This window comes from Pseudophryne corroboree, chromosome 3, assembly GCF_028390025.1.
Source record: "Pseudophryne corroboree isolate aPseCor3 chromosome 3, aPseCor3.hap2, whole genome shotgun sequence".
NCBI classification, from domain to species: Eukaryota; Metazoa; Chordata; class Amphibia; order Anura; family Myobatrachidae; genus Pseudophryne; species Pseudophryne corroboree.
In genome coordinates this window covers 109,875,246-109,899,150 of record NC_086446.1, presented here as the reverse complement: position 1 = coordinate 109,899,150, position 23,905 = coordinate 109,875,246, and the positions used below count along the sequence as shown (strand labels likewise).

The window sequence follows — 23,905 nt, the reverse complement described above, 5'->3', positions numbered from 1 at the left end:
GGGTTAATAAATTTGATTTCCATTGATAATTTTTGTATGATTTTATTGTCAGCACATTCAACTATGTAAAGAACAAAGTATTTAATAAGAATATTTCATTCATTCAGATCTAGGATGTTATTTTAGTGTTCCCTTTATTTTTTTGAACAGTGTATATATGTATATATATATATATATATATATATATATAAAATGTTTTATTCTGTGTCTGTATACCAGGCAGTATGGAACTAAATTTCCCCGCAGTGAGTTGTGAATTTTTTTTTTAAATCTCCTATATATTAATCCAGATCTGTGACTCTGTTACTAATTTCCTAATGCTGGGCGGAGTCACAATGCTGGGTGGAGTCAGAGTCATAGAGTTACAGATCTGGGCTAATATATAGGAGATGGGTGGCTGGATGCAGGGCATGATCCCTTAACTTTCCGGTGTGTTGTGAGCAATTTAAATATAATTGATGAGAAGCAGATGCACCTAAGACACAGAGGTCACACTCCCTGACTGACCACACGCTGCTGCGTCTATTTCCATCCTGCCTCACGCACCCACCCCTCCCTCACCCATGGCACCCCCGCACCTGCCCCTCTCCCACACGCGGAACCTCTGGATCCCCTCTCCTATCCGCGCCCCCCCAAAATGCCCCACCCGCAGCACGTCTGGACCCCCTCCACCATTCACAGCCAATAGCGGCACGGAGAGGCACCTCCACCTCACTGCATCCACCCCTTTTCCAAGCCCCCCACACACACTGAACTTCTGTGAGTTTAGGTGCTATCAATGGCCATTGTGTTAATAAGCAACACTAATACTCTGGCCATTATGTGTATACGCATCACTGCTACTTGTGGCCATTGTGCATAAGTGGTGCTGCTACCTGTGTGCATTGTGTATAAGTGGCGCTGCTACCTGTGGGAACTGTGTGTATAAACAAAGCTACTACCTGTGGCCATTGTGTGTATAAGCAACTCTGCTACCTGTGGGCACTGTGTGTATAAGTGGCTCTGCTTCCCGTGGCCGTTGTGTGTATAAGTGGCGCTGCTACCTATCGACCTTGTGTGTATAAGTGGCACTGCTACCTGTGCACACAGTGTGTATAAGCAGCTCAGCTACCTGTGGGCAGTGTGTGTATAAACGGCTCTGCTACCTGTGGGTATTGTGTGTATAAGCAGCTCAGCTACCTGTGGGCACTGTGTGTATAAACGGCTCTGCTACCTGTGGGTATTGTGTGTATAAGTGGCGCTGCTGTCTGTGGGCATTTGAGTGCATAAGCAGCACTGCTACCTGTGGGCACTGTGTGTATAAGCGGCGCAGCTACCTGTGGGTACTGTGTGTATATGCGGCTCTGCTACCTGTGGGCACTATGTATAAGCCACTCTGCTACCTGTGGGTATTGTGTGTATAAGCAGCTCTGCTACCTGTGGCCATTGTGTGTGTATAAGCGTTTCTGCTACCTGTGGGCACAGGACTTTGGTGTCTTTTCTACAGTGCATTGCTCCTATTCATCTGGCACTTTATCAGGCATACACTATTACACTATGTTATTCATTGTGCCCTGCGGCCACTCTTCACGCCGTCGCAAGGGGCTAAGGCCCCTTAACCATTGCATGCCCTTTGTCTATGCAGTATTTAACCACTCACAAAATTATGATTGGAGGTAATACTCCATATAATAAAAATATTGCACGCCACAAGGGCGTGCAAGGGTTAAAGGGGTATAGCCCCTTGCGACGGTGTGAAGAGCACCCATAGGGTCCGATGAATCACCTAGTATGTATATATTGTTCTATTGTACTGTTCTGTGTGTTGTATCCCAGACAGTGGGTTTTCGTTCACGTACATATAAATCTTGATTCCCCACAGTGAGCTGAAAATTGAAAAATGGATAATGATCAGTTTAGAGAAGAGCAACCAAATACTATAATTTGCAGCTGCTGCCAGCAGTCATAACAATACTAGTTCTTTAATGTCATATACTAAAGCCAATGGTCAAGGGTATAAAGGGTTTAAGTCAGGGTATCTGAATTAAAATATATATATATATATATATATATATATATATATATATATATTTCTCCAACTCCGGCACTCCGCTGACATAAATCTCATACTGCACCCGGTGCCTTCCTCATGTAAACCTGCAGTTGAATCTGACAAAAACCTTCCGGCTCTCCAACATAAATCATTAATGGTATGCTATAAAAGAGGCAAGAATCTCAGGGATTACCTGGTACGTAATGATATATCAGGTATGAATAAACCCGCACATGGGAGTTTCTTGGGCAAACCTAGAAATGGTTGTTTCAGGTGCCCGAATTGCACCACTTGTGGTTTTTTACAGACGGGCCCGAGTTTTCACCATCCATTCACAGGTCGGAAATTTGACATTAGACACCGGCTCACATGTACTAGCCGGTTTGTTGTCTATGCCATCACATGTCCATGTGCGAAGGTGTATATAGGCAAAACTGAAGTTACTTTTCGTGAACGCATGGCACAACATCGTGCTGCCATACGTGCAGCTTTGAATTCAGGGTCGAGTGTACAACCTGTCGCACGTCATTTCGCTGAGGCGAAACATAATTTGTCTACTTTGAGATATCGGATTATAGACCATGTGCCGCCACTTACTAGAGGTGGAGACAGGTCTGTAAAATTGTTACAACGTGAGTGTGAATGGATCATGCGTCTCGATACATTGGTTCCCCGTGGCCTAAATGAGACATTGGGCTTACAGGTCTTTATTTGATTGAGATTAGCAGTGTTCTTTATAATGTAGCATTTATAGCTTTTAGTGTAAGTCACGACATGAAACATCTTGATACATTTGTTGCTCCTTTAATGTTGTTACTTCTATTGATATTATGCTATTAAATTTTCTACAGCTAAAGATATTGAATAAATAATAGTTTGATAATGCTGGATTTTAGATGTAACTGTTTGTGGTTCTCATATACAGCCTGTTGTTTTTAATCATTGTTTGTCTTTTTAATTATATGTATGTATGTATATCTATTTGTATTCATGCATTACACAGTTGTGGTGATTTGTTAGGTTACTATGGTAACAGCCCTGCAACCTGAGCAGGTCTGTAGGGTGACCTGGATACGGAAGTGGGCGGAGCCTATATGCATGGTGGTGGGAGCACTTAAATACCGGTATGTGTTAATCACATTTGTAACTGGCTTGATAAAAGCGCTGAACGGCGCTGAAACGTTGCCTAAACAGCCGACTTGTGTCATTTTTTCTTGAACCCTGGAGTGCCGCCATTGGAGGGCTATATATATATATATATATATATATATATATATAGTGCAGTGGTAAAGAAAACCCCCCACTTCTATTAAAAGGGAAAGTGTAGCGCAGAAAAACATAAAATTGCCAACATGCCATCTCCACAGACAACACATTCATCCTCTATATCCTCAGTAATGATCGGAGCAAATTTGATAATGTGACTCCTCTCCTATCCAGGATTCCTCTGAAGAATCCTTCAGCACGAGGCCTGCTGCTGCTGCTGCTGGGGATGGATCTTCATCCCACAAGGAGACCAAGAAGACTAGTATCTTAAAAAAGTTTTTTTTACTGTTAAACAATCCTTTGCCAGGGGTAGCAAGTATTACAACTATCACCCAGTCACACAGCGAATCACTGACGTCATGACGGCTATGCTGGTATTAGATCAGCAGCCAATATCCATAATTAATGCAGTGGGTTTAGACAGTTAATTAAGGTCCTGTGTCCCCAGTACCAAATTCCATCTCAGTTCCATTTTACTAGACAAGCAATACATCACCTGTAATAGGACATTAAAAAAAAACTAATTATTTGCATACAAAATGATATCATACCCACTGTCCACTTAATCACACATATGTGGACAAGCAATATTAGGCAAACTAAAGATTAGGTGACTGTGACAGCCCACTGGGTGGGTGAATTGTCTTCAGCAGCAGCATCTAGCTAACAACACCAGCTCATTCAGAGGCAGGCTATTCTGTATATCACCAGCTCCACTAGTCATACCACTGACAACCTAACAGAAAAACAAAGGGATGTCATAGCAAAATGTCTTACCCCACGTGGACTCTCCTCAGGATTTGTGAAAGCATTACAGCTGGGTGAATTCCAACATTTTGCTCACACAATCAACTTGGCGGTTGCAGGTTTTTTTTAAACGAAAGGGGATGCAAGAAATGCTGTCTGTGGTCCAAAAAATCTTGGGACATTTTTGGCATTCAGCAACAGCATGCAAGTGATTGAGCAGCTCCAAGAACAGTTACATTTGCCCTGCTACCAACTGAAACAAGAGGTGGAAAAAAAACATACACAGCTACACAACAAGCCATGACATTTGGAGAGGAGGGGGAATGTACCTTACTCCAAAGCAGTGGAGAATACTTTCTGTCTTGGGGGAAGGTTCTCAAACCCTTTGAAGTAGCCACCTGTGAAGTGAGTTCAGCACTGCTAGCTTGAGTCGGGTGATTCCCCTAATTAGGCTTTTAGAAAATCAACTTGAGAAATTAAAGAAGGAAATGAAACAAATTTATTCTGCTAAGTATATTGGACTTGTAGTTCAAGTCCCTTGTTTGCCTCACCAGGATCCAAGGGATGCCAATATCTTAACATTGGATCACTACCTTTTGGCAACCATGCTTGATCCTAGGTTTAAGATGTATATCATATCTTTATTTCCAACAGATCCAGATCTTAAGAGATGCAAAGAGCTCTTGGTGAGCAACTTGTCAGCTCAAGCGACACATGGCACTATGACATCTCTTTCTTCAGTTTCTTCAGCAACTGCTGCTTCTAGGAAAAAACGTAACTTTCCCAAAGACCCAGTTGTGATGCACAGGAGTCAACAGTTTGACATCTGGCCGGGTCTAAAAGAATTGCCCACAATTAGTGACATCTCTACCGACACTCCATCTAATACAGTCACCATGCAAAAAATGCTGGAGGGTTCTTTTAATGACAGAGTACAAACAGGCATGTCAGAGAGTCCCTTTGACTTCTGGAAAGAAATAAAAGGCAATTTGGAGGCCCTTGTAATAACTGGCTCTGCATTACTTAAGCTGCCCACCCTCCAGTGTGTACTCAGAACGAGTTTTCAGCACAGCCAAGAACCTTGTCAGCAATCAGTGTAGGAGTCTACTTCCTCAAACATGATGTTCATCAAAATGAACTACAAATTCCACAAGGAAAACCTATACTGGCAATTACATTACAGGCCCTCATTCCGAGTCGTTCGCTCAGTAAATTTCATCGCATCGCAGCGATTTTCCGCTTAGTGCGCATGCGCAATGTCCGCACTGCGACTGCGCCAAGTAATTTTGCTATGAAGTTAGTATTTTTACTCACGGCTTTTTCATCGCTCAGGCAATCGTAGTGTGATTGACAGGAAATGGGTGTTACTGGGCGGAAACAGGCCGTTTTATGGGCGTGTGGGAAAAAACGCTACCGTTTCCGGAAAAAACGCAGGAGTGGCCGGAGAAACGGGGGAGTGTCTGGGCGAACGCTGGGAGTGTTTGTGACATCAAACCAGGAACGACAAGCCCTGAACTGATCGCAGATGCCGAGTAAGTATGAAGCTACTCTGAAACTGCTAAGAGGTGTGCTAATCGCAATATTGCGAATACATCGTTCGCAATTTTAAGATGCTAAGATACACTCCCAGTAGGCGGCGGCTTAGCGTGAGCAACTCTGCTAAAATCGCCTTGCGAGCGAACAACTCGGAATGAGGGCCACAGTACAGAGACTTCTGTAATGGTGAATTTCAGCGGAGTAAATTGATATTGTGTGAGGATGATGTACACACTGATGAGGGTGACAATGAAAATAGAAATGACGATGACATCTTGCCACTGCCTAGCTGACATCTTAGCTACCTTAAGCCCACTGGTAGCTTTTTTTTTTTTCAAACAAACCAAGCACTTAAGCCACAAAAGTGGCAGTCGTCACTGAAGTGCTTGGTTTGTTAAACTGTCCCTTTCATAAGGGTGAAAAGGAGTGCCCAAGGACAATTCATCTTGCACCACTTTTCAGTTCTGCCACTGCTGTGTGGCAGTGTGTCATAGATGTGTTATAAACTGCCGTATGTATTTGTGCCACTGCTCTGTTGCTTAGTAACCAGAAAGCTCACTGTAGCCTTTGGTCTAAACTGGATGAAATCATATTGTGAGTTTTGAGGTGGTCAAAACTGACTGGAAATTAACATTATTGAAGTTAATAGGAACAAAAAATGATGCAATATTAGCTTTTTTTTTTTTTTTTAAAGACAAAACTAAGATACATTAGAAACCAAACCAGCAAAAATAGTCCGGTGCATATCTTTAGACGTTACCTGTCCTATCCTTCCACCCAGGGGTTAAAGTGAAACTGCGTTTCAGCAGTTCCTATTGGAGACAGAACGCAGTTCCACCTCCTCCAGCTCACCTAACCCGATGTGTGCACGGCGCCGCAGGGAGATGCCAGGCACCCGCTGAGATTGTGTTACCAGAGGGCGTCTGGCTCTCTCTCCACAGCTGAAGTCAGAGGCAGGAGCTCACTACTGAGCTCTGGCTTCCAGCTCTGTCAGTGTGCGCTATGGGAGAGACGTCATGAAATCTCTCCCATAGAGCCAAGGAGCGGACACCAGGAGGACTGTAGCAGTCAGATGCAGGAGCAGGGCTTGGTGAGTATTGTTTTTTTTTAATATGTTTGAGTATAAGCGGCGCTTCTACTGGGGGCAGACTACATAGGGGTTAACTACTGGGAGCAAACTACATAGGGGCTAACTACTGGGGGCAAACTGCATGTGGGCTAAACTACAGGGGGGCCAAACTACTGGGGGCATAACTACAGGGGCTAAACTACTGGGGGGCTAAACTACAGGGCATTGGGCTAAACTACTGGGGGCATAATTACAGGGGCTAAACTACTGGGGGCAGTACCACTGGGGGGCTAAACTACAGGGGGTGGGGCTAAACTACTGGAGGCATAACTACAGGGGCTATAACTGCAGGGGAATTACCACTAAGAGCTAAACTACAGGGGGAACATTACCACTGGGGGCATTACCACTGGGGCTAAACGACAAGGGATTAAATAACTGGTGGCATTACTACACAGGGGCATTACCACTACGGGCATTACTACTGGGGGCACTACTAATGAGGGCATTGTATAGGGGGCAGTTCATAAGGGGTATCACTCCTGGGGACATAAGGGTCACTACTACTGGGGGCATTGCATAAGGGGCACCACTACTATGGGCTGTACATAAGGGACACTACCATTGTGGGCACTACCACTATAGTGGACATTGCATAAGGGGCACTACTACTGTGGACGTTGTATAAGGGGTGCTACTGCTGTGGGCATTATGTGTATTATGGGTGCTGCTACTGTGTGCATTATGTGTATTAGGGGTGTTATTACTGTGGGCATTATGTGTATTAGGGATGTTACTACAGTGGGCTTTGTGTATAAGGGGTACTAATGTGTGTTATAACATGAATAAGGGACACTACTATGTTGTGTAATGTGAATAAGATTGTGCTGCTGTGTGGCACAATTTTAATTGTGGATACCATTGCATGACCATGCCCCTTTCTTTTTTGAGACCACGACCCTTTTTGGAACGAGCATCTATGGGGCGCGCAATCCCTTTATTACATCGGTGCTGGGGGGAAGGGGGTGAGTTCCACCACCTCTCTAGGACCACTTTAAGCACTGCTTCCACCATATGGTATGGTACAGTGGAAAAATTTGGTAGTTGCTGGGAAATGTCACACTGACAGTAATAGAACAAGCATTACAAGTGTCATTGACAGCAAGTGGAGCCTGCCTCACATCACCTAATGGTAAGTTCTCCACTGGCTATACTTAGTGTTTCATTTGTACTCACATCCATCCTACTCTTACCTGTGGAACATTTGGAGGCACTTGTGATACAGAACGACATCCAAAAATGGAGACGGAAAGGGACACAAAGATCACCAGCAGATTTACCACAAGAAGAAAAGAGAGAACAACATATCCAGCAGTCTGTGAACACAAAGTCAAAGACAGTATTTAATAAATAACAGGGATGCTTATTATTCAAGCTGTAATTAATGCATACCCTCCAACATTTTACACATAAAAATCGGTACAAACTCAAAAAGTGGGCGTGGCTACGGGTACAGTGGCGTGGCCACGCCCCTTTTCTTATACTTTCAATGGAAGTTTGGAGAGCCAAAAATCGGTACAGACCATAAAAAAAGGTACAGATGGAGGGTATGTTAATGCAACGATTAAAACGTAAAGTTCCAAAAATGTAATACCTGTGATGTACTGCCATCGCAGACAGTATGTTATTTGTTAGCAGCCTTCCCTCAGTTATTACCAATGATTATACAGAAATCAAAATATCTATTACCTCAGCACGTAGTTGGCATCCCAACGTTGGAGATACCGACAGTCAGAACACCGGCACCAGAATAGAGACACCGCTTAGAATGTCGGGATTAGTTTGGTTAAGTATGATTAAGTAGCATTGTAAACACATTACATGTAAACATTACAGACATACATTTCACATTTGATAACATATCCACCCAACAGAAACATTCATTTCCTTACGCATAAAGAGTTACTTCAAGAAACCAGATTATCATCAGTCTTTGGGGATTATTCATCATGAAAAAAATTGTGCAATTAGAATTTGTAGTTTTCAATTCACATTGAATTCTCTCACAATTCTGTATTCATTTTGTTCCCATGAGAAAATTATCACTTCCGAAAAAATGGCCTTTTTCAGAAGAAAGTTTTTAGGCTAGTGATAATTTTGCCCTCTTCAGCACACTTGTCTCCTCTGTTCTTCATGCTGTGCATGCGCAGCACCCAAACAAGGAGGTGAATAACTATATATATGTATATATAAATACATGTATATAATATATTCACATATATAACATATATAATATTCACTCCGTGCAGCAGCGGCCCCCCTGCATCCCCCGCTGTCGGCACCTAGAATGTCTCCTGGGGCTGGCCAGCTGCAGCACAGACGACCCGCACTCCCGATCCCGACACCTACAGCTACTGTTGGTCCACAGTTATCTTGGCTAGTTTGCTGCGCCTAGGCACAACATGGTATATTTACATAAACCCTTCATCTATTGTTCTCAGCTGCAATACAATACAGAGAACAATACAGCAGGGGATTAAGTCCGATTTCCCATTCTCAGTTAATCCTATTAAAGGCCAAGTTAAACATGGACCCATCTGTATGTGTGTCCCGAGGCAGGCCGGCTGTTGCACGGCCGCCCCGCTCCCACCTTTGCCGGCACCTATGTGTGGCTCGGGGCTGGCTGGCTGCCACACGCCTGCCTCACACACCCGGCTGCCAGCAACCTTTGTTCCTGGCTGCACCCAAAGGAGAGCACAGAGGTGAGGGCTCTGAATAGATCCCGCCACTACACGCTTTACACAAGTTGCCAACAGCTTGTGCAGAGATTCAGGAAGCTGTTCGCCATCTCAGGGTGGTGAACAGTTTTCCTTTCAAACGCTGAAAAAAATGATCTTTCGGAGTTTGATGAAGGTCACAATTTCTACTTTCCCTGGGGAACTAGAAATTGTGTCATTTAAAGGATGATGAATATGCCTCTTTATCTTTTTAAACACGTCTACTCTCTCTCCCAAAATTAAAATTCTGTAGTTCAGTCGAAGATCAGTACAGCTACTATAAAGCTTTATAGGTTTTTTTTTTAGTATTTAACCCCCTCATTTTTTTGCCACAATAAGTGTAAACAGATTTAACACATGAAAAGGTTCACTTCTTATATTCAGCTGGAAGGCTCTTCTGCAATCCTCTAAATTATTTCCACTAAAAATGTCCTTATAGCGTACTTATTTATTATGAGGATGCCACTGTGGAATTGTAAGAGGATGAGGGGGAAATTTGTGTAGCTGACGCTGGTGCTAATGAGGATGTTGTTTGTTTAAGTCAGGCACCTGTGGAAGAAGCTCTTGGCCATGATAAGAAGATGGTCATTGTCATACCTGGGCATAGGATCTGTAGCCTTTGTGGAACCACAGTAAGTAGAGGTAGGGACGTTAAGCAACTAGGAACCTGCACCCTGTTACGTCATTTGTAGCGAGCTCATGTCAAGTTATTGATAACATCAAAAGCTGGTGCTAAAGAAATAACAATAAACAGTCCAGCATCAGCTAGCTCCCTCCTTTCAACTAGATCCCAGCACCTGCAATCTCCACCGCCAACACCTTCATCCTCAATATCCTCAGTAATCATCAGAAGTAGTCCTGCATTAAATTTGATAATGCTAGGTGACTCCTCCCCTATCCAGGATTCCTATGAAGAATCTTTGAGCACTAGGCCTGCTGCTGCTGGGGGTGGTTCTTCACCCCAGAATGGGACTACGAGCAGTATTGTAAAAATCAACTGACTGTGAAACAATCTTTTGCAAGGGGAAGCAAGTATGACAGCTCTCACCCAGTCACACATCATTGAATCCATCACAGCTATGCTAGTATTAGATCTATGTCCAATATCCACCATTAATGCAGTGGGTTTTACACAGTTAATTGAAGACCCGTGTACCCCGTATCAATATCGGTTCCATTTTAACCAAAAAGCCATTCCTCGGCTGTACCAGGATGTTAAATAAACATTATTGGCCTACAAAATGCAGATATGTGGACAAGCGGTAGTGGGCAAACTAAAGATTTCAAGACTGTGACAGCCCACTGGGAGGGTGAATTGCCTTCAGCAGCAGCAGAAGCAGTATCTAATAATCAATGCCAGCTCATTCAGAGGCAGGCTAATCTGTGTATCACCGGATTCAATAAGAGGCGTACCACAGACAACGTATTAGAAAAACTAAGATAGAACTAGCATAGAAACGTGACTTGACCCACTTGGACTCTCCACAGGATTTGTAATATCTGATAACGCCACACATATTGGCCCTCATTCCGAGTTGTTCGCTCGGTATTTTTCTTCGCATCGCAGCGATTTTCCGCTTATTGCGCATGCGCAATGTCCGCACTGCGACTGCGCCAAGTAAATTTGCTATGCAGTTAGGAATTTTACTCACGGCTTTTTCATCGTTCTGGTGATCGTAATGTGATTGACAGGAAATGGGTGTTACTGGGCGGAAACAGGCCGTTTTATGGGCGTGTGGGAAAAAACGCTACCGTTTCCGGAAAAAACGCAGGAGTGGCCGGAGAAACGGGGGAGTGTCTGGGCGAACGCTGGGTGTGTTTGTGACGTCAAACCAGGAACGACAAGCACTGAACTGATCGCAGATGCCGAGTAAGTCTGGAGCTACTCAGAAACTGCTACGAGGTGTGTAAACAAAATATTGCGAATACATCGTTCGCAATTTTAAGAAGCTAAGATTCACTCCCAGTAGGCGGCGGCTTAGCGTGAGCAAATCTGCAAAAATCAACTTGCGAGCGAACAACTCGGAATGACCCCCATTGTGAGAGCATTACAGCTGGGTGAATTCCAACATTCCAACACATCCCTGTGTTGCTAACATGATCAACTTAGTGGTACAGGGATTTTAAAAAAATGACAGGGGCGTGCAGGATATGCTGATTGTGGCACAAAAAAAATTGGGACATTTTCGGCATTCATCAACAGCACACAGTAGATTGCAGCACCTGCAAGAACAGTTTAATTTGCCCTGCCATCAACTGAAGTAAGAGGTGGTAAACAGGTGGAGGAATAGCAAAAGCCATCCATAGCTATACAACAAGCCATGACATTGGGAGAGGAGGGGGAATGTACCTTAGCCCAGCACAATGAAGAGTACTTTATGTCTTGTGCAAGGTGCTGAAACCCTTTGAAACAGCTACCTTTGTAGTGAGTGGTGACACTGCTAGCTTGAGTAAGGTGATTCCCCTAATTAGGCTATTGGAAAATCAGCTGGAGAAATTGAAGGAGGAGATTAAGCAAAGTGAATCCGCAAAGTATTCCGGACTTGTAGCTCAAGCTCTTTATTCCTGTTGCCAGGATTCATGGGTTGCCAATATCTTTAAATCTGATCATTACATTTTAGCAACCATGCTTGATCCCAAGTTTCAGTCGTATGCTGTGTCTTTCTTTCCAATTGATCCAGATCTTAGGAGAAGCAAAGAACTTCTGGTGAGCAAATTGGCAGCTCAAGGGACACATGGCACTACTACATCTCCTCATGTTCTCAGTTTCTTCAGCAGCAGCCAGAAAAAAATCTCAGTTTCCCAAGTGGTGATGCAGAGGATTCAAAACAACATTTTGACATCTGGTCCAGTCTAAAAGAATTGCCCAACATTAGTGATTATTTTCATGACACCGTAAAAATAGGCCTGTCACAGAGTCCCTTCAAGTACTGGAAGGAAAAAAAGGTAATTTGATGGCCCTTGTACAAACTGGCTTTGCATTACTTAAGCTGGCCACCCTTCAGTGTGTACTTGGAAAGAGTTTTCAGCACAGCCGGGAACCTTGCGAGTGAACGGCGTAGGAGGCTACTTCCTTAAGATGTGGAAAAAGTGATGTTCATCTAAATGAACTGGAAAGTCCATGATGAAGGCCTTTCCATGCAATTACATCAAAGTACAGAGACTTCTGTAATGGTGGATTCCAGGGGGGATGAACTAATATTTTTTAGTGGGAATTATGTACACACTGATGAGGGTAAGGATGACAATGATGATGACATATAGCCACTGTAGAGCTGTTGCCATAAGCCAATTGATAGCTTGTTTTGTGGGGACCCAAACAAACCAAGCACTTCAGCCACAAAAGTAGCAGTTCCTCTCGCTGAAGTGTTTGCTTTGTTAAAATGCGCGTGTCCTTTTTAATATCCAACATAAGGGTGGGTGGGAGAGCTCAAGGACAATTCCATCTTGCAAAAACCTTTCATTTCTGCTACTGCTGTGTGGCAAAGTTTCATTGATGTGCTATAAATTGCCTAGTGTTTGTGACACTTGTCTGTCGCTTGGTAACCAGCCAGCTCATTGCAGCCTTTGGCCAATAATGGTGAAAACAATATTGTGAGGTGGTTAAAATTACTGAAGCATAATTTTATTGAGGTTAATAATAGTCTAGGAAAAAAAACAATGCCCAAATTATGTAATTATAGTTTTTTAGTCAATTTAAAAAAAAAATATTCAAAGTCAGTCACGGTGGTTTGGCAAATCCAAAGCTGGATGATGAATCAGAGCCAAATCCAGCAAAAATGGTCCGGCGCACATCTCTATTTTCAGCACTAGCACCCACCCAGTAGATGTATGCTGTCTTGCTTTAATGTGGATGGCAGAAATCCACTTGTTATTCAATAACTGCCTCTGCAGCCACTGTTCAGCATGTCTGCAGCAAGTAAAGTCAGACTTTTGCAGCTCTCCAGAGACCTGTGGTGATTTGTACACACATGACTTTATACAATGCTGGGTGCAAAAAATCTGTCTGAAACAGATGCCCTATCTCAGTCCACATGTTGCGACTGAGCACTGAATTCAGTCTACTCGCACACAACACTTGTAGGACACTAGATAAATCTGTTCTGTGTATAATGTAATTATATATATATATATATATCAATGTGGAATGGCACTCTTGGTCCACAATACAGCTGCCGGGGTGCCCTCCAAGGTTCAATATACATGCTTAAGGCCCAATCAAATAGATCAGGCGGCACTCCATCGGACTTTAAGTGAGAGATAATTTAATGCAATTTAGCATTACATTTTCTCTCACTTAAAGTCCGATGGAGTGCCGCCTGATCTATTTGATTGGCTCTTAAGCTTGTATATATATATATATTATTATTTTTTTTACTATGCTTTTAAATATATGTATGATATGTCTGTCAAAACCAGTAGGCAGTAAATATACCACCTAGTCTGGTCATGAAACAGCAAACACCCCCCAGATATTAAAGGGTTAGTGCTATATTTAAACATAACTATACATTTTACTCACTGTAATATAATCTATGATTACCACTATTTTCAAGGATATAATATGTAATGAAATAGCACTTCATCACTTCAATCTTTAGATTGTGGTAAATAAACTTACGAGTTGCTGTTGGCATCTTCTATGATAGCCATGGTCATGATAGTAGCCGATAGGACAGTAAATAATTGCTAGATCAATGCAGTTTAGGACAAAGGCAATAAAGCTCATAATTGTGCTAATTATGTTCAACGAGAGTGATCCTTTCACCTGTATAAAGAAAAGGGGAAAAGCAGTCACAGAAAGACATAATAGTATACTGTCGAAAGTCAGAAAAATAAGACAATACAAACTACACACAGACTGGCGCTTCTTGGTGGTAGCGTAAGGACGCAATTGACGTGTATGGATGCACCATGCTTCTTTACCGTACATCATGTATAGAGTCGCACGGCGTGCGTGTTGCAGCGTGGTGGGTGTATATACGGTAAAAGGCGCAATCACTGAGAAATGCCATAAAGACGCACACAGACACTTATTTCATACAACACATAAATTACACATAGATAAAACATGTCCAGCAACAGACTTGTATTATATGGTATTTATATAATAGAGTGTAAAACCAGATATATATGTATTATGGGGATGGAACAAGTTCATTTTATCATGCTTAGTGTCAAAATGATCAGGAGAATGTGTGGATTAATTTGATAGCTATGGTTAGATTGTAGCACATTGCAACGAGTAGTTATGATTAAATGTATGAATATGAAGCCCCAATTCTATTAGAATAAAGAACTTCCTAGAAGACAGCATGTATGCAGCAGAAACCATTGGCCAACCCCTATGATGTCTTCTTCAAGGCTGGACGTTGCTTGCATATGAACTGACCAATGACACATCATGAATGAGAGACCATTTATAATAACTACCAAAAGTCAGAAATCCTCAGGACATTCTCCCAATGAGAGCTGTCCTTTGTGGTGTGTGGACTTCCGGGTTTAGAATCTAGGAGTCCATCTGTGCATCTATCAAGTGATGCATGCACCGTGGGGGGTGCTGGGATGGATCAGATTGTTTTCTTCCGAGGCAGAAACACGATAGCCCAAAGGCTTCTATAGGGTACAGATGGCATTGCCCACCACATCCAAGCCCCGGAATGTATCACATTCCAGAGCATGGTGCATATGCGGTAAGCGGCCAAACCTCCTGAAATGGCATTTTCTGAGGTTTGCCTGCATTTTTAGGTACAGTATGATGCATCGCACCCCCACTGAGAGAGTGAGCTTATCAAGGGGAGGATCCTTGGAGATTTTAGAGCACTTGGATATAAACTTGATTAACCAAAAACTGATAATCAAAATATGGTAAATTTTAATTATATAAATAGAAATAATATCCCTCCATAGCATAATTGGCTTATTTCCAGAAATGTCTGAGAGACTCTCAATTTAGTGGGAGACCTCTTGACCCTCTCTCAAGATAAACAGGAACATGCCATCAATTGTGTCATCAAACCCTGGCTGAATTTAAAAAGGGTGTGATGATGTGAATTGCAGCATGAGACTTTATTGAGGTGGGTGTGGCTTATGTGGATTCCCCACCCCCTTGGTGATGCACATTATGGGGGTAATTCGAAGTTGATCGCAGCAGGAAATGTTTTAGCAGTTGGGCAAAACCATGTGCACTGCAGGGGGGGGGGGATATAACATTTGCAGAGAGTTAGATTTGGGTGGGTTATTTTGTTTCTGTGCAGGGTAAATACTGGCTGCTTTATTTTTACACTGCAAATTAGATTGCAGATTGAACTCACCCCACCAAAATCTAACTTTCTCTGCACATGTTACATCTGCCTCCCCTGCAGTGCACATGGTTTTGCCCAACTGCTAACAATATTCCTGCTGCGATCAACTTGGAATTACCCCCTATGTCTCATCAAGTCCCATTCATCTTTTCTCATCCCTCATGCAAGCAAGTTTGGAAATGTAGCCATGTTTATTTTAAAAGCTACATGCGGTATATGGTGAGCACAACATAAGATAAGGAGCACAGATTACTATAGAATGTTGAACATAACCTCTCAGCTGTTGGTAAACAGATGACAGATCCATTTAACTTACCAAGCCAATGCTGGGTTTACGCTGAGCTGCAACTGTCAAAGCTCCTGCAATTATGTACTGCAAAACATAAAATATATACTTTAAATCACATATCATGTACAAACTCTGCAGGGGAGATGTATCAAAGAGTCTAGGTAGTCAGAGTTTCACGTAATGGCATGTTTGCATCGTGACATCACAATGCAAATGCGTCATTACGTGAAACTCCACCCCCGAGCGGAGTACGAATGATGGGGAGGAGGGGGCGCTCCAGGACTCAGAAGCAATTGGCGGGCGAGAGGAGGAGGGAGATGCTGGCAGACGCTGTAAACACATTACATAGCCCTGGCAACTAGCATTACACAGCCCTGGTAACGATTATGACACCCATCCCAGAGCATGAAACCCCTGGCAACCAGCATGGATCTCAGAGCATTAAACCCCTGGCAACCAGCATGGATCTCAGAGCATTAAACCCCTGGCAACCAGCATGGATTTCAGAGCATTAAACCCCTGGCAACCAGCATGGATCCCAGCGCATGAAACCCCTGGCAACCAGCATGGATCTCAGAGCATGAAACCCCTGATAATTAGAAGCTTTACTAGGGCATAATGTATCAAGGGCATTGCGGTGTGGCATAATATGGTGGATTTTTTCCCCCCCTGTGTTGACCGTGATCTTTTGGTGCAGGGTCAAAACTGGGGTGTAAGGTAGTCTTTTTCAGGCGAGACCACGCTCATTTTAATGAGATCATGCCCCCTTGCCTGGGGTGCGCGCACCTTTGGCCCACGCAAATTTTTATTTTTTTATATCTAAGGGGGGATGGACGGATGCATTTTTAAATCTCGCACTGGGAGTCAGATTGGCTAAAAACATCCCTGGATACACTGTATCTCCCCCTTTATCTATTTCCAACACACCTACTTTAGGTGCTTGTACACACTGAGCCTCATTTTACAGTTTGACACATTTGCACAACAAACATAGGTCCTGTAGGAAATGATTGCATAAATAACATATATAAAATGTATGCTGAGATTAATGCATATTAAGATGTTTTCTACTCAAAAGCAGTTGTCTTATGCTAGGTGTCCATAAGGAATATTAGTTTGCATAAACACAGGGATACAGCCTGACTGTATTGTAGTTGCCAAAGTTGCTTTACAATTTTTGCACACAGGGCCTGATTCATATTTTTAAGTAAAGCAAAAAATCACAAAAATGGGCAAAACCATGTTGAACTGCAGGTGGGGCAGATGTAACGTGCATAGAGAGTTAGATTTGGATGGGTTGTGCAGGATAAATACTGGCTGGCTTTTGTATGCAGCCCATTTAGATTTCAGTTTGCACCCCCTCCCCCCACCAGTGGCAGATTTTACCTATGCACTGCAGTGCTACATGGTTTTTCCCAGTTGTGTGATTTGTTTTGCTTTGCTTACAAACCTAAATAAGCCACCCGGAACATATTCAACTTGGTCCAGATGTACACAATGCCAATCAGGTTTGTTTGCAAATGAATAATACATAAATAAATAAATAATAACAAAAAAGCACCAATGAGGTAATACATTTTAAATTAATGCAATATGTATATTTAAAACATTGTGTTTTGTCACTGTGCCTACTGGCTGGACTAATAAATCACTAGCTAGTATGTATACTTTATTGTAATTAAAAAGTCTAGCCAGTTGGCATAGTGAAGAAACATGCTGAGACATGATCCAATCTTTGCCATCTGGAACATTAACTTTGGTTCCTACAGATATGTTTTACCCCTTGTTTTAAAGTACGTCTTGGTATTACATACTGAATGTGAATTTTAAATATACAGGTGCTTTTTTTTTTGTACAACTAAGGTTTATACGCTTGCACTTTATATATAGATGCGAAATATAGATTGTGAAATATAGATGCGAAAGCCCTCACTCACTCACTCACTCACTCACTCACTCACTCACTCACTCACTCACTAATTCTTTTACTTCCCAATATATTAGGAAGCTGAAATTTAACATACGTATTCTTTAGGTGGGAAATAGAAAAACGACATAATTAAAATTTTAATAAACCTTCCCTAAGGGGATGAAATGGTATTGACGTAATGACATCATTACCCATGTGTGGCTTGCGTTGCCTGAACGATAATGCCCAAACGAGCAATCCGATCAAAATTTGGATTGCACCTCCAGTGTGTAGAATTTAATAAACTACAAAAGTGGTCCTGTCACTTTTTACCGTAACTGCTACGGGTGCTCCTCGGGTAATGTCAAAAAACATGGGTTAATATTTACTTTCATTAAGATGTCTCAGACTTACATCTCTATAGATTTATCACATTTTTAACACTCATTTATATGTAGAGCCATGAAAATCAGAAACTCCCGTGCAAAGAACGGGTGGAATAGCTTGTACATTACACACACACATATATATACTCCCTTTAAACCAGGACACTATGGTGGTCATTCCGAGTTGATCGCTCGTTATTTTTTTTTCGCAACAGAGCGATTAGTCGCTAATGCGCATGCGCAATGTCCGCAGTGCGACTGCGCCAAGTAAATTTGCTATGCAGTTAGGTATTTTACTCACGGCATTACAAGGTGTTTTCTTCGTTCGGGTGATCGTAATGCGATTGACAGGAAGTGGGTGTTTCTGGGAGGAAACTGGCCGTTTTATGGGAGTGTGTGAAAAAACGCTACCGTTTCTGGGAAAACGCGGGAGTGTCTGTAGAAACGGGGGAGTGTCTGGGCGAACGCTGGGTGTGTTTGTGACGTCAAACCAGGAACGAAACTGACTGAACTGATCGCAGATGCCAAGTAAGTCTGGAGCTACTCAGAAACTGCTAAGAAATTTCTAATCGCAATTCTGCTAATCTTTCGTTTGCAATTTTGATAAGCTAAGATTCACTCCCAGTAGGCGACGGCTTAGCGTGTGCAATGCTGCTAAAAGCAGCTTGCGAGCGAACAACTCGGAATCACCCCCTATATTTATACAATTACAATCATTCATGTATAAGATCTAACTGTTATCTTGTTTCTGTGCATGGTAAGTACTGGTTGCTTTATTTTTTTACCCTGAACACACCACAGCTACGATGATCATCCCTGACATGCGACATGCGGGGGGACACCCAGCACACGGCTAGTCCGCCCCGCATGTCAGTCTGCCCCCCCCCCCCCCCCCCGCACAAATACAAAAGCATCGCACAGCGGTGATGCTTTTGTATTTGTGGAGTAACTCCCGGCCAGCGCAGCTCCTGCGGCTGGCCGGGAATTGATTGTCGCTGCCACTGGCCGCAGCGGCTGCATCACGCAGCCGCCGCAGCCAGTTCCCCAAACGGTCCGGCCATGCCTGCATTGGCCAGACCACGCCCCCTAAATGGCGGCTTAACGCCGCCCTCTAGCCCCCTCCTGCCCTGCGACCGCCTCTGCCTGTGAATCAGGCAGAGGCGAACGCTACTGAGCGACGGCCATCGCCGGTGCACTGCGGCGCATGCGCAATTCTGACCCGATCGGTGCACTGTGATAAACTGCAGTGAACGATGGGGTCGGATGAAGTACTGACGACTCCTAATTAGGCTTACCATACTATCCCTTTAAACCTGGACACTCATAAATTACACAGGACTCGGACCCGGGCTCGGAATGGGATGTTCGGGGGGTTTCCGTTCTCTAAGAACCGAACCCACTCATCTCTACTTTTAAGCCATCTCTGGGCCAGCTTGCCTAACATGTACTCAGCTGTGACAAGCAGAATGCAAAGGAAATAAATACATATTAAATATATCAATTGTTTCCATACTTACAAACACTGAGCCCCAGAAGGAGATGCCACTTGAATTATAAATAATATCTATGGTATAAATCAGCCCAATTCCTAGAGCAATCTGCAAAATGCCTGAAACAATCAGCACAGTCTAAGGGAAAGAAACAAACAAAATATCGGTTAGTTTTAATAGAAACATAATAAAGTAACATCTTTTGGATACTACAGAGTGAAAAACCTTGATTGAAAGTCTTTAAGTCTTTTTTTTAATAGACACACAGCGGGCATAATTCAGGGGAGTGATTCAGACTTGATCGCTGCTGTGCAGTTTCGCACAGCAGGCGATCAGTAATAGACTGCACATACGTATACACCGCAATACGCACGCGCGCCGGCCAACAACAACTGCCATCGCCGCTCAGTGACAGGATGGTACGAAAATCCCAATCGTACGGGTGTTCGCAAGGTGATTGACAGGAGGAGGTTGGTAACTGACCATTTACTGGGAGTGTCCGTAAAAACGCAGGCGTTCCGAAGAATTTTTAGGGAGGGTGTGTGACGTCAGCTTCGGCCCCGATCAGCCTGTTCTCACCACACTGTAGGATTAAGTCCTGGGATGTGCAGAGACTGCACACAGTGGATTTTTGCAGCTCGGGGTACACATGCGATCGCACACTTGCACGGTGAGTTTACACTCCCACTGGGGGCGGTGACTATCTGGACGTAGGACAGCAAATTTAGCAGCAACCCATACCTCCCAACTTCGCCGGCATCCAAGGAGGGACATCAGCGCCAAAATTAGGGGACGTGGCCTGCCAGAAAGGGGGTGTGGCCTCACGACAATTGACGCGATCACAAGCCACGCCCCCATTTTCAGCATTATGGGGGCATGGACAGCGCTGTGAGAGCTGCTGGCCATGCCCCCTGTCCCTCCCTGCCAGGCAGAGCCGTATTAACAGCAGTGTAGGCCCCTGGGCACAGAAATGCACTGGGCCCCCTACCCATCCTCCAGCGGAAGAGGTGGGGGGTGCTATCAGCGGCAGCTTTGATGTCCCACGGGTGGTAGGGGGGGTGTTCTATCTTCTGCTCAGCATGTAGGACCTGGAGCAATAATTTCTGCTAATTACTCCTTTACTGCACAGATGCATTAGATTTCTTAGCTTTGAATGGGATAAGAAAAAAACTAGAGAGTCCCACCTTTCAGGAGATATTGGGGACTTGTGGATCAGAGCTCAGGAGCCAGAGCAATTCACGAATGCAAATATAAAACTGCATACCAGGCGTGTGGAGCTGGAGCAGGGACCAGCTGCTGGAAGGCTGATATCTCTGGTTCTGGGCATAGTAGAGACAAGGGGGTAAATTTACTAAGATGGGAGATTTTTAGAACTGGTGATGTTGCCCATGGCAACCAATCAGATTCTACTTACCATTTATCTAGCTGCTTCTAGCAGATAATAGATATAATCTGATTGGTTGCTATGGGCAACATCACCAGTTCTAAAAATCTCCCACCTTAGTAAATTTACCCCACGCTGCCTATGTCCTCCAAAAGGGGAGAATCACAGCTTTTGGATTATACCCTCAGAAAAACTCTAAGTCAGACAGAACCCGAGATATCTGTCTGGGAAGAGCAATTAACAAGCTTAGATGGGGACCACTGCTTTCAATTCGGATATCTCCGGTTCCCTAGGGCCGATTTTCAAAAATCTGGTACTCCTGGAAAGAGGGGACCCTCAGCTATCAGGTTAGGGCCCTTATACTCCTGGGGCCCTTGGGCAAGAGCCCATTGAGCCCATACGAAAAGATGGCCCTGCTGCAAGGAATAGACGCTGTGCGCATGCGCACAGCATCTATTCACCACTGCTCTCCTCAGAGCAGCGAGTGACAGGGAGGGATCTCCCAACTGCCCCCCCACTCGCGGGACACTGCAACCCGCGGGTGGGACAACGGGACAGACCATGAAAAACGGGACTGTCCTGCCAAAATCGTAACAGTTGGGAGGTATGAGCAACCCTCAGACCTGATTGCAGCAGCAATTTTGTACTCTAATGGGCAAAACGATGTGCGCTGCAGGTGTGGCAGATATAACATTTGCAGAGAGAGATAGATTTGGGTTGGTTATATTGTTTCTGTGCAGGGTAAATACTGGCTGCTTTATTTTTACACTGCAATTTAGAATTCAGTTTGAACTCACCCCACCCAAATCTAACTCTCTCTGCACATGTTATATCTGCCCCCCCCCCCTGCAGTGCACATGGTTTTGCCCATTAGAGAACAAATTTGCTGCTGCGATCAGGTCTGAATTCGGCCCAGCATCTATTCACCGCTGCTCTGCTAAACAGAGCAGCGTGAGAGAGGATCTCCCAACTGCCCCACCCTCCCACCGCGAGACCATGACAAACTAGACTGTCCCATGAAAATGGGTTGGGGGCTGTAGCTGTGCTCTGTAATTGTGCATTTAAAATGTCATTAAGATTCCATTAGGCGCTTTTAGGACAATGAGTTGTAGCAGTAGGAAGATGTAGGAGTTGTCCGGGAAGGGTGACTGAATGTATCTTTATTTGTGTGTATCTTTCTCAGACACTAGTAGCACCTGCAGTCCAGTGCTGCACAGATAAAGTGAATTTGCTTGTTATTCTGAGCTATCTACACTTCAGTATGTATATCACTTGTGCACAGATATTATCTCGCCACCTCAAGCGTAATATTTCCAAAACAGAGTTAAGTATATTTCCACCGATCAATAGCAGTTGCCAACCTGATATTTCTATGGGATCAGTACGAGATACTGCCGGGATGGGATCCCGGTGGTTGGAATACTGACACTAGGATCCCGACCGGCACAATCCCGACAGGGGGACGAGCTCAATGCAGCACCTTGCGGGCTCGCTGCACTCGCCACGCTGTGGGTACGGTGCCTCGCTACGCTCGGCACACTAACTTATTTTCCCTCTATGGGTGTCGTGGACACCCACAAAGGGAGAATATATCGGGCTTGTGTCGGTCGCGATCCCGGTTTTGGTATTCCAACCGCCGTGATCCCATTCCGTGGGATCTTGACCGCATCCCATTTCTTTTACTGTTGAGATCTCGACAATCAGCCCTACACGACAAGCTCGCTGCCTAGGTATCATACTTGACTCAGGACTGTCCTTTATTCCTCACATTCAATCTGTCTCAAAATTATGTTACATGCATCTAAGAAATATATCCAAAATACGACCATATCTTACACAAGACACTGCTAAAACTGTAATCCATGCTCTCATTATCTCCCGCATTGATTATTGAAATAGTCTTCTAAATGGTCATACTAAAAAAACTCTGACCATTACAATCCATTCTAAATGCAGCTGCGAGGCTAATATTCCTCGCTAGACGTTCATTGTTTGCAAAACTACTCTGTCAGTCCCTCCATTGGTTACCTGTATTCTACCATATTCAATATAAAATACTTTTACTCACACACAAGGCTATTAACCAAACTACACCAACATACATCTCTTTGCTTATCTCAAAATATCTCCCAACCCGGCCCTTTCGCTCTTCACAAGATCAACGTCTCTCATCCACACTCATTACTTGCTCCCATGCACGATTACAGGACTTTCTTTGGGCTGCACCCACTCCGTGGAATGCCCTACCACATACAATAAGACTCTCCTCTAGTCTCCAAACTATCAAGTGTTCCCTGAAAACTCACCTATTCAGACAAGCTTATCAAATTCCAGAACCATTCACATTACCTTTATAGCTCTCCTATCCAATTATATCACCACAGTACAGTCCACACATATCCACCACACACAACACAGAGCCCTGGGGAGCGCACAGTCATGGCCCTGTTTAACACTGTACGGAGCATCAGAGCTCCGCAGCCCACTCCAGCACAGCAAGACGCCTCAGCTCCACTGTACAGTGGAGCTGAGGCGGCTTGCGTTTGGGGCATGTTGGCGGGTCCTCCCCACTCCCATACTCCGTACTACGGAGCATGGGAGCGTGGAGGACCCGCCAATATGCCACATTCGCAAGCCTCAGCTCCACTGTACGGAGCTTCAGAGAGGGGAGAGCCCACCAACATGCCCTAGCCACAGGTGCAGCTCAGCTCCATT

At 44.0% G+C, this 23,905-nt stretch overlaps 1 protein-coding gene across 1 annotated transcript in view; it reads right to left on the bottom strand.

Moving 5' to 3' along the window:
• LOC135054933 (membrane-spanning 4-domains subfamily A member 4A-like) overlaps positions 1 to 23,905 on the bottom strand; it is a 91,251-nt gene that overhangs the window by 11,560 nt on the left and 55,786 nt on the right. The window contains exons 3-6 of the mRNA XM_063958426.1: positions 19,834 to 19,944; positions 16,049 to 16,105; positions 14,049 to 14,195; positions 7,904 to 8,026 (exon numbers count right to left, since the gene is read on the bottom strand). Of these exons, the coding sequence (XP_063814496.1) occupies positions 7,904 to 8,026; positions 14,049 to 14,195; positions 16,049 to 16,105; positions 19,834 to 19,944 (438 nt within the window). The remainder of the gene's footprint in view (positions 1 to 7,903; positions 8,027 to 14,048; positions 14,196 to 16,048; positions 16,106 to 19,833; positions 19,945 to 23,905) is intronic.